The sequence below is a fragment of the Osmerus mordax genome, chromosome 6 (genome assembly GCF_038355195.1).
Source record: "Osmerus mordax isolate fOsmMor3 chromosome 6, fOsmMor3.pri, whole genome shotgun sequence".
NCBI classification, from domain to species: Eukaryota; Metazoa; Chordata; class Actinopteri; order Osmeriformes; family Osmeridae; genus Osmerus; species Osmerus mordax.
Genome location: NC_090055.1, coordinates 10,131,581 through 10,141,748, shown reverse-complemented (window position 1 = coordinate 10,141,748; position 10,168 = coordinate 10,131,581). Strand labels below are relative to the sequence as shown.

The following is a 10,168-nucleotide window of genomic DNA, read 5'->3' as shown; positions in this document are numbered from 1 at the left end:
TAATTGTAATCTCATGTTGAATAGATATTTCTGTTAGAATGAGCTTTGGTTTCTGTTTCAAAGCTACTTCTACTTTAATATTGTTTTACTGTTTTGTAACGGATGCTGATTCTTTCAAACATTAACAAAGCATTTCAATGTTTTATGGGGGAACAGACGGGGTTCACTTCAGTCAAAATGTGGCGTGCAATAGCCTGATGCCCACTGCAGTTCCCTATAGAATACTGATTGCCATTCAGGCCAAGCCCAGAAAAAAAGAGGCAACACCAAATGTGCATTCTGAGGACAAGCCTCTCTAAGAAACAAAACTCATCCATTCCACAAACACACCGTTTTAAATTGTGGACCTGAATACTAAAAGCTCTCTCCAACGTTCTTCTCCTGCCTAGTTAAATCAAAGTCCCTGTGGATGGGCCTATGAAACTGTCTGCCCGCTCTACTCCAGTCTCTGATTGGTTCTTGCTTTCGGGGCGGTGATCATAGTGCCACATGGAGCAAATGCGGTGTATTTGTCTGACAGTGTAGACTTCATCCTCGGTGCGCTCGAGTGATGCTGCACGGAAAAAGCCGAAAGTGAACTTGACACTGTGGTGCAGTTGCTTGAATAACTGTCACTCTTTCTTTTTGCGTAAAGCATTTATTTTTATGCCTTTGCAGTGTATTGGTATTTATATTTTGTTTTTTTGTGCGCAACGGAATTTTAATGTTGAACTAGTGACTGAAATTGATTTGATGGAAACATGACGAGAGGTTCAAGCGGACCGGGTGCCCTGAACGCGTTTGTGCTTGTCGCATTGGTGACATTTTCATTGGCGAATGGGAAACAGTTTATGTTTTATGGACAAATTGGTGAGAATAAACCTACTGGAACTGTAGTTGACGGAGTTGCTTTAACATTTGGGAACGACTGCAAGGGTTTAAAACTTGAGACAGATTTACAAGGGGAGTATGCGTCAGATTTTCGTTTGGTTTACCATCAAGGAAAACATCATCTCATTTTGAAATCCACCAAAACTTTAGACCGAGAGCTCATATCATCTTATGATTTTAGAGCTGTTCTGTCTGGATGTTTTCAAAGTGTATTTTTGATTGAAGTTGAGGTGCTCGATTCAAACGACAACATACCCAGTTTCACCAGTGTGAATGACATACGAGCAGTGAACGAATTGACTCCGGTCGGTTCCGAAGTGGCACGTTTTTATGCGAAGGATGGGGACGCTGGAAAAAACGGTCGAATAACTTATTACGCGTTCCCAAAATGTGAATATATCCACATAGTTCCGCAAACTGGACAGGTAAAACTGGTTGATTCACTCATTGGTGTCTCGAACATAACAGTACAAATTTACGCAAAAGACAACGGAGATGTTGCACTCATAAGCAAACCGGTGACACTTCACCTTGATGTGCGAAGACCTGCCGAATCGAAGGTGAGAAGGCCACGAGCGGTATCTGAGGAGCTTTTCTACACGGTGACAGTGTTCGAGGATGTCAAAGTCGGGGACATGATCTTCACGGTACCGGACCAAAAGTTTGAGAAGAGATGGTTCGAGGTGATTTCGGAGGCCGACTCGCCGGTCCAGATAGAGCGAGACTCGGGTCGCCTGTTTCTGGCGCACAGACTTGAGTCTCCCGCGGAGGTCATGGTTAAGATCCAAAATCTCAGAGGTAAGTCCAGCGTAAATGTGCGTCATATGATAATGTGATGCTATGAATGCAATTCAATACAGTGAATTAAACTTTCTTAGTTAGGTGTTCTCAGAAGCACCTGCAGTTTTCCTTCTTTCTAGTCGTATGGGTCTCTAAAGTCTCAACAGAAAGCATGTCATGTGATTTCAGTCGCAAAGAGCCTTATTAAACCTTCTGTCTGGTTCAACCGACAGTGAATCATTATGTGTTTGATCTGATAAAAGTAAAGCGATTGCCTTAGTATTTCAAAACATTGTGCTAGTGGATTACAGTGCCGAAGTGAAGTCACGTAGGCTATAGGATGTTATTTCCAACCAAGTGTACGGGATGGATTGAGCGCTTGGAGCAGGTTATGAGGCTCAGAAAAGATGCCTATCATAGTGTTTCAATGTCATTTTTGAAATCGGGTCTAAATTATTAAACCGTTTAGCTTAAGTTTGGCTGAACAGACAGACTTAATTTTGATGATGAAGTGGTGCGCGAGATCACTTTGGCATGCGCTCTACTGGCAGGTTGGCAACGGAATTTTTCGGACGGTGGCAGCTAGACCTTGTGCTTGTATCATTTGAAAGCCAATGTTCCCCTCCCTTCAAGTGTCATATGCAGCTCTATGTCATATGCAGCTCATGTCTGCATATGTCATATGCAGCTCATATGCAGCTCAAAGGTGGTCAATGTGCCTGGCTGATTATGATAACGTGGGGAGTCAGGTGGCTCAGCGGGTAGGGAAGCGGGCTAGTAATCTGAAGGTTGCCAGTTCGATTCCCGGCCATGCAAAATGACGTTGTGTCCTTGGGCAAGGCACTTCACCCTACTTGCCTCAGGGGGAATGTCCCTGTACTTACTGTAAGTCGCTCTGGATAAGAGCGTCTGCTAAATGACTAAATGTAAATATCTAAATGTAAATGATAAAGAAAGTGGCACGTGCAGCCACAAGGGATGGCTCTGGTTGGCAGAGGAATTTTCCAGACTTTGGCAGATACAAGTGTGGCATTCATTCGAATGTGTATAGGCTCAACTGAATGTTTCGTGTTGTTGAGAATTATGCTCTCCAGTTCGAATGGTTGCGCATTGACGGCGGTTTGAGCGCCTTGAGATGTGTCCGCAGACATGTGTCTTGAGAACACATCACTGTCGCACGAAATGTGGATGTGACATTTGTCACCTGCAGGCCGCTAATTGGGTAAACACAATTACAGCTCGTTGGTGACAGTGTGGGGAGACGTGTGCTGAACAAATGCCCACAGCCCAACAGGTCAATATTTTCAGCTGGCGCCATTGTGGCCGTCTACATCTGCTATCATCGTTTTTAATGATTCTATTAACAGAAACAATTGCAAGGAATGAAGGAAGACGAAGCCTTTGATAAATAGGTAGCCTACCAAGATAAAGGAATTGTTGTCTTTTAGAGGTCAGTACTGTAAGCATAGCCTACTTTATGATGCATTAAAAAAAATATATCCTCAGTTCTTTTATATTGTATGAAACGGTGCTGTGTAAACCCAGTGTCAGTCAGGCCTGTTTTCATTGATGTGGCACATTGAAAAGTTGTCTAGGTAAAGATTGGTTCACCACCCAAAGTAAATGTTTGGGTAGCTACCTTAATTACGACATCTGCTAGGTTAAGGAAAGTGCCCTCAAACACACCAGGCGGATCTATGTAATCAGTTTTTCCAAACACCAACTCTGCCTGGATCCTCTGTTTATTTAGAGTAATTATAGTTATTTATTCACCTGGACATTCTTAGTCCAGGCACATGTGGCCATGTAAGCCAAAACAACTGATTTCAGAGGGAATAGTTTGTTTGGAGAAGTGATTTTGGAGTTCTTATATTCAGGATTTGGAGGAATCTCAACAGAATTCTGGTGTTCAGTGGGCACACTAATTAGTGTGACATGCCAGTGAAGGTAGTCCAAACTAGAACTGATTGCATTCCTTCATTCCGTTGTAGTTCTACCCTATACAAGCTTTGGAGTAAGCTGTGGAAACTTCAAGCCATGTTCAATTAGCACATAACACATGCCTCATGCAATAAATTAGGTCAACCAACAGATTGTCTACATCATTTATATTGTCTGCCTGCACGTCATGCTCATGAAAATTAGAAATGAATTAATAAACCCCTTTCCGCCCGACTGCAGACATAGTTCTTCTCCCATGAAGATAGTGTCATCTTACATCGTGAGTTGAAGTCCTCAAATTAGAATGCGAGCTGATATAATATTGATGCTATGTGTCGCTAGCAGGCATTTTCTTGTTCAAAAGCCACAGAGATGAGAGAAATAGCTTTTCTTTTGATTCGGGATGGATTTTACCAACCACCATTTACTGTGTGGGACTGGCAAAACGGAGCAAAGATGCTTTAAACTGCCAGAATGCAAAGATATCTTTGGAGACCCTACAGTGTCAAATGGGACCAATGCCTGTGTAGTCTCAGACGACAACATGCTGCAACGTCTTAACCGCACAGCCCAAGGCAGCAGGCCTATGTTGAATCAAAACAACAGAATACTGCTTATTCAACTTTAGTTTAAACGTTTAAATGTTATGTTTTTTAGGGACAATTTGAAATAACTGCATACATTTTCAACTTCCTAGTCAGAGCTTCACAGATTCCATCCATTCAACAGCAGAATGAGTAAAACACATCAAAAAGAGATATTCTCTCACTCTATCTCTGTGTATCTCTCTTTCACTGTCTCTCTCTCTGTGCCTTTCTCTCTGTGTGTGTCTCTCTCTCTGTCTCTCTCTCGCGACCATGGGTAGGGAAAGCGCCAACGCTAAGGTCTTTGGGGATGTAATTACCGTTGAAACTATTGTCTTGCCCGGTGCCACTGTGCCACATTCCGTCGGCGGGCGTTTGAAGACGACAGTTTGTTTTCTTTCCGTTCCGTAGAAGGACTGAATGCTGGGAGATGAAGGAACCCCCTCCACCACCTCACCCCCCACCCCTAGTAATCAGTGGGCTCTGGATCCCTTCCCACCCTTGAGTCCCAGTACACCTAGTGCATGCCTCCACACGCACATGCTCACACACAAGTCTCACAAGTTTGTCTCCTTTGCTTTTCATTTCTGGCAGTTCACCTGTTTCTTCCAGTTGTAAATTTAGGACAGCAACTCTTGTTTATTACTCGAAGTTCTTGGAACATACTAGGTGTGTTCTGCAGGCGAACGAGTGTATATTATTCACAACACACTACACAGAACATTGTGTGTGTCCCGCCCTCACCAATCCATGCTCCAATGCAAATCCAACTATCTTCTCTCCATCAGAACCTGGGTTTGCGTGTTTGCTTGTTTGCTTAGCGGGTAGACGCGAATCCAAGGACACCAGTGTCGGTGACTCAACTGTGGTGTCAGATACCATTTAATTAACGAGCCTCTCACACCCTCGGTGGGGCCAGTGGTTTGTCTGGCACCATTGTTTACTCTTAGCTGTAGGGCATCACATGTTTACTGAGGACTTAACTGAAAACTCTTTGGGGGCCCAATCCCTTCTTTTCCTCACAAGGAAAGACCACACAGATTTGAATTCGACCTGCTGCATATTGAAGCCATAGTTTTCGATGGGGCCTTGGACTGTGTGTGTTCATTGTGTTTTTGTGTCGGTGTACATATACCTCAAGGTTTCGGTGATGTGAATCCACGGTGGTGCCGAAACAATGTCTTGTGTTGCGTTGAGAATGTTAATATCACTGGCCTGATTTCAAGCACCTTCAAGCACCTTCACCTAGCAAGAGGAGGAGGCCTACATTGTCCTGATCTGATTTGAAATGTTGGACATCTGTCTTATGTGATATTTTAGAGGCAGGGGGGTGCTCTATCTTTCAAATTTATAGCGGACACTACAAGCAGTGTGTGGAAAATCTGTAGAGGTGTGTGAGGTATGTGTGTGTGTGTATGTGAGAGGTGTGTGTGTGTGTGTGTATAAATAGCACAATTCTGAGGGCCACGCATACAAATCTCAGTTGCTCCTTCTCAGCTATGAATGTATAGGCTGGTTAAATGGCAGAAATGGATTGTGTGTGTGTGTGTCTGGGTGTGTTTGTGTGTTTGTGTGCATGGTAGAGCTTTCTCTTCTTCCCTTCACACCCCAGAGGGATCCGAGGCTAGCACCCATGAAGGTTTGAATAAACCTCAGAAACAACTTTATCTTTCCCCAAACACAGCAGCACTTCTCTTTACCCAGAGGCCTGAGGTGATGAAAGGATTTTTTGGAGGGAGAGAGAGAATGGGTGGCAGAGCAGAGGGAGTGAAAAGAGAGCAAGAGCGAAGGAGGAATGAGAGAGACCAGAAAGTGCCTTCGTCAGCGGCCGGAAAAAAGATCAATTGGGCTCCCACAGTAGATTGTGACTGACTGGACGTGGTGCTACTCTGGCTGTGACTTTCTTTCTTGTTCACTTGGCTTTGGGTTGTAAGAACATCCTACTAGGTAGGACACAAAAGCCAGAGAGCAAACTCCTTGTTTTTCTCCTCTCATGATGCAATTAGGTGGTTGATGTTGTTTAATTGTAACTTGTTTAACTACATGCTCTTATGTTTCTTCCCATTGGCACTTATTTGCTTTTCACAATGTATGCTTCATGTTTTGGCTACCCACAATGTTTTGGGGCTATCTCGTTGTTTATGATCATTGACCTATGCACTTTTTGTAAAGCTCTCTCTTGGAAGTCGCTTTGGACAAAAGCGTCTGCTAAATGAATAAATGTAAATGTAGGACAGCCGCTGTGTCGTTGGATTGCTGTTCTGACTGGAACCAAATACACAGTGGCTGTCCAACCCTTAGTTGGCATTAAATGGACAGGATGTTGTTTGCTGCTCTGGGTGTGAACATGTTTAGGTCAGCTTTAGCAGTGCCATATGTATTCTCAGATTCAGAATGCACACCTCTTACTGGCTAATATGAGTTATATGTCTTGTCAGTAGTGAGCCAGTACAAATGGTAGAATGGCTTGCCAGGTTTGATGCGTACAAATTAGTCTAACCTTTGTCTTTGTCCTGTCCTCTATGCTATGGACGTGAATTGGTGGCAGGGTCTCTGTGCGTGTCTCACGTGTGTGTGTGTCTGGAAGGTTGTGTCTGTTTGTGTGTGTGTGTGATGGCACACACACCATCCAGTCATCACATTATAACGGAGGAAAAAGCAGGCATTCGTACGTTTGCTCTGCTCAGGCGCGTTTGGGTGACACATCCAGATGACAGGCTGGGTTGGATTCGCTTTCATCCACTCTGTTCCACCCCCCCCCTATCTCTCTCTCTCTCTCTCTCTCTCTCTCTCTCTCTCTCTCTCTCTCTCTCTCTCTCTCTCAATTCAATTCAATATGCTTTATTGGCATGAAGGTTCCGGTTAAACAATGTTGCCAAAGCAGTCCACAGTGAAGGTACAACATATGTAATTATAAACATATCATTGTTCACATTCATTACAGAGATCAGGGGATTCTCTTCCCCTCTCTCTCTCTCTCTCTCTCTCTCTCTCTCTCTCTCTCTCTCTCTCTCTCTCTCTCGCTGTTTCTCTCTCTTTCTTATTTTCTTTGTTTTTTTATCCGTTTCTTTATTTCTGGCCTCACCCGAGGCTGGAGCCTCAGCCCACCAGTGTCTCAGCCGCTCTCACTCTAACCCCAACCATGACTGTAAACCCTTAACCCATCTACAGAGGACTTGGTGGCCCGGAGGTGTACCCACAGGCCTGTGTACACGATTAAAGATATGGACGCTTTACATTCAAATGGTAGGGGGATAACTAAGTGTGAAAGGGGTCTTTGCAAGAGCAAGAAAGTGTATCGTATTATTCAGAATACTGGGATTATTAGGTATGCAGCATGATAATGTTCTCCAGGAAATATGTATTGATTTTATTGACTTGAAGGTGTTTTGTCCCATTTGGCTAATTTAGCTCCAGCAAACTGTTTGCGTTGATTTGGTGTGTGTGTGCGTATACATTCTTTTGTGTGTGCATGCATAAAAGTGTTTATGCATTTATCTTATCTGTCTTGATATGCATATTTGGGAATTTGTTGCTAGTCTGGTGTGTTTGTCTCTGTCAATGGGAATGTCTCTGAGTGTTGCTTCCTGCTGGGTGTGTGTGTGTGTGTGTTGTGTGTGAAGGAGGAGAGAGAGCTGCAGGATAAATCATTGTGAGGATGCTAAACCTCCCCAGAATTGTATTTTTTTTGTACCAAATAGCCCTGCAGAACTGTTTGGGTCTGCCTGAATCAGCGTTATAACTGGGAGGGCATGGGAGCAGCACACACACAAACACACACACACACACAAACACACACACAGGCCTGGAGCTGCAGAGGACGGTCTCATGAGAAGAGTTAGAGGTCCACCGTGGGGTTGGTAGGAAGGTGTCAGGTGTGTCGCTCTCCCCTCTTCCTTTCTCTCGGTGTTTTGTGCCTTCTCCACCTTTCTCAGGAAAGGAGGGACGACAGAAAGGGTGAGCGAGGAAGCAGAGGGAGGAGGCAGGTCTTCCTCTCTCGTTCCTGCCTCCCCTTTATTATTCAGGTGATCACACACCCCTCCCACACACCCCTCCCTCCCTCGCCCCGCCCCTGTGCCTCATCCTCTTTGCTGTTTTAATCTGATCGCCCCCCCGCCCTCCTCCTCTCCCTCTTCTCTCCTCCTTTCATTTTATCTCGTTCTCTTTCTCTCTCCATCGCTCATTCTCTCGCTCTCTCTCGTCCTCTCTCCCTCCCTCACTCCCTCTCCTCTCTCATTCTCTATCTCTCTCTCTCTCTCATCCTCTCTCTCCCTCTCTCCCTTTCCCTCTTAATTGAACTTCATGCCAGAGTGAGGGCAAGCCCTCTCCATTGTGTTATAATAGGTTATTGACAGCCAATCCTGTGTAGCCCCGAGCACGGCGTTCTTTAATGACCAACTAGGACAAGGTCAACCCCAACCTCCACTGGGCCCTGCACATCCGACCTGTACCGCCAAGCACTTCCAGGCCGACACGTACACTGCATACCCCAAGCACACACACACACACAAACACACACACTCAGAAATCGGATCCCCTCTGCCATCATCATCTTAATTGTGAAATTGGACACGCTCAAACTTGTGTGCAGGGATTTATTCTAATTCCTTGAGACACATAAATAAATGCTGTCATAGCCTCTCAAATCCCTCTCCGTCAACAGACAGGCACAGCTTTCTCTTGGGAGGCTCTCATTTCCATACACACACTTACACGCAGACACACACACACACACACACACTCAATAAGTCAGTAAATGTATCTCCCACATCCAGTGATCAGAGGTTGTGAATGATGTGAATGTGTGTGTTTGTGTGTGTATGTGTGCATACGCTGACGTGTATCCGGGTAGACCCATTGGTTTGTGGGCGCGTGTGTGTGCATGTGTTTGCGTACATCTCCCGACAAGCCCAGCTGTGTGTTGTTCCATCAACCAATCTGTGTACTGGATGTCCCCTCTCTGCTCTTTCCCTAAGGAGAGAGCGCACAGATCCAAGCCACAGGAAGGCCGGTCACATTAGTCAGCCCTCAGTCAGGGCTTGAGGGTGCGTCCGGTCATTGACACTGAATATCACTGCTATGAACCCGAGTGAGTCTGTTATAGGACGTTGTTGAACATGGTCGTGATTGATTGGATGAGTGGATCGGTGGATGAGCCTCCTCTGTCTGTTTTCTCCCAGTTGTACCGGGAATCTATAAACGACTTACGTTTTACTGGGAAGCGGGTGGGTTTAACGTTGTTTCCTTTAACGCGACCTTTTTTGGAGTCATCCTTGAGTGAAACCATACAAGAAAGTAATACCTATCTGTGATGTGCTGTATGCACGCCACCTTCACGTGTGTAGAGATCTACACACATCGCATCCTACTGAAGATCTTCCACTTTGCTCCAGCATACTACCTGCAGACACAGCTCCCTCTGCACTTAGACCTAGCCCTTCATTAGCTGGACTAATACTGTCTGTGTTGCTCTCACGAGTCTTCCTTCAGGGCCTCGGGGCACTTGGAAACGGGAATCCTTCTTCACGCTGGTCTCTGGTCAGCTCCTGCATTCTTTGCCAGCAGTGCTCCGGTTGTTTGGAAGGGGAGAGAGAACTGATCCCAGTTCGTCGCCTCAGGGCTCGGTCGGCCTCGGGAGTCGGAGCAAGCTCTATTTCCGGTTAATGAGGGTGCAGCGTTGGGCTGGGTGAGGTAGGTGTGGATGCTCATTACGTTGAGGCTCAGACTGGGGGCATTATGACCCACATAAACCAGGCTGTTGTTGAGGAACACCTGGGCCTCTCGGCAACTCTCTCCCACACGCACGCATGCTCACACACACTGCACACGCACACACACACGTGTACAGAACACACAGGGGCACCAATACACAAACAGACACCATTTTGAATTTGCACGTATACACACATAGCTGGAGGCACACCTGCACCAGTGGCGAAGGCACACACAGTCACACACATATGCTTAAAAATAGATACTGTTCTCACGCACGC

The 10,168-nt window shown here is 45.5% G+C and overlaps 1 protein-coding gene across 1 annotated transcript in view; it reads left to right on the top strand.

Moving 5' to 3' along the window:
* The first annotated feature begins 740 nt into the window (after positions 1–740).
* The window catches only part of si:dkey-22o22.2 (neural-cadherin), a 96,107-nt gene continuing 86,679 nt past the window's right edge, over positions 741–10,168 (top strand). The window contains exon 1 of the mRNA XM_067237434.1: positions 741–1,668. Within this exon, the coding sequence (XP_067093535.1) occupies positions 741–1,668 (928 nt within the window). The remainder of the gene's footprint in view (positions 1,669–10,168) is intronic.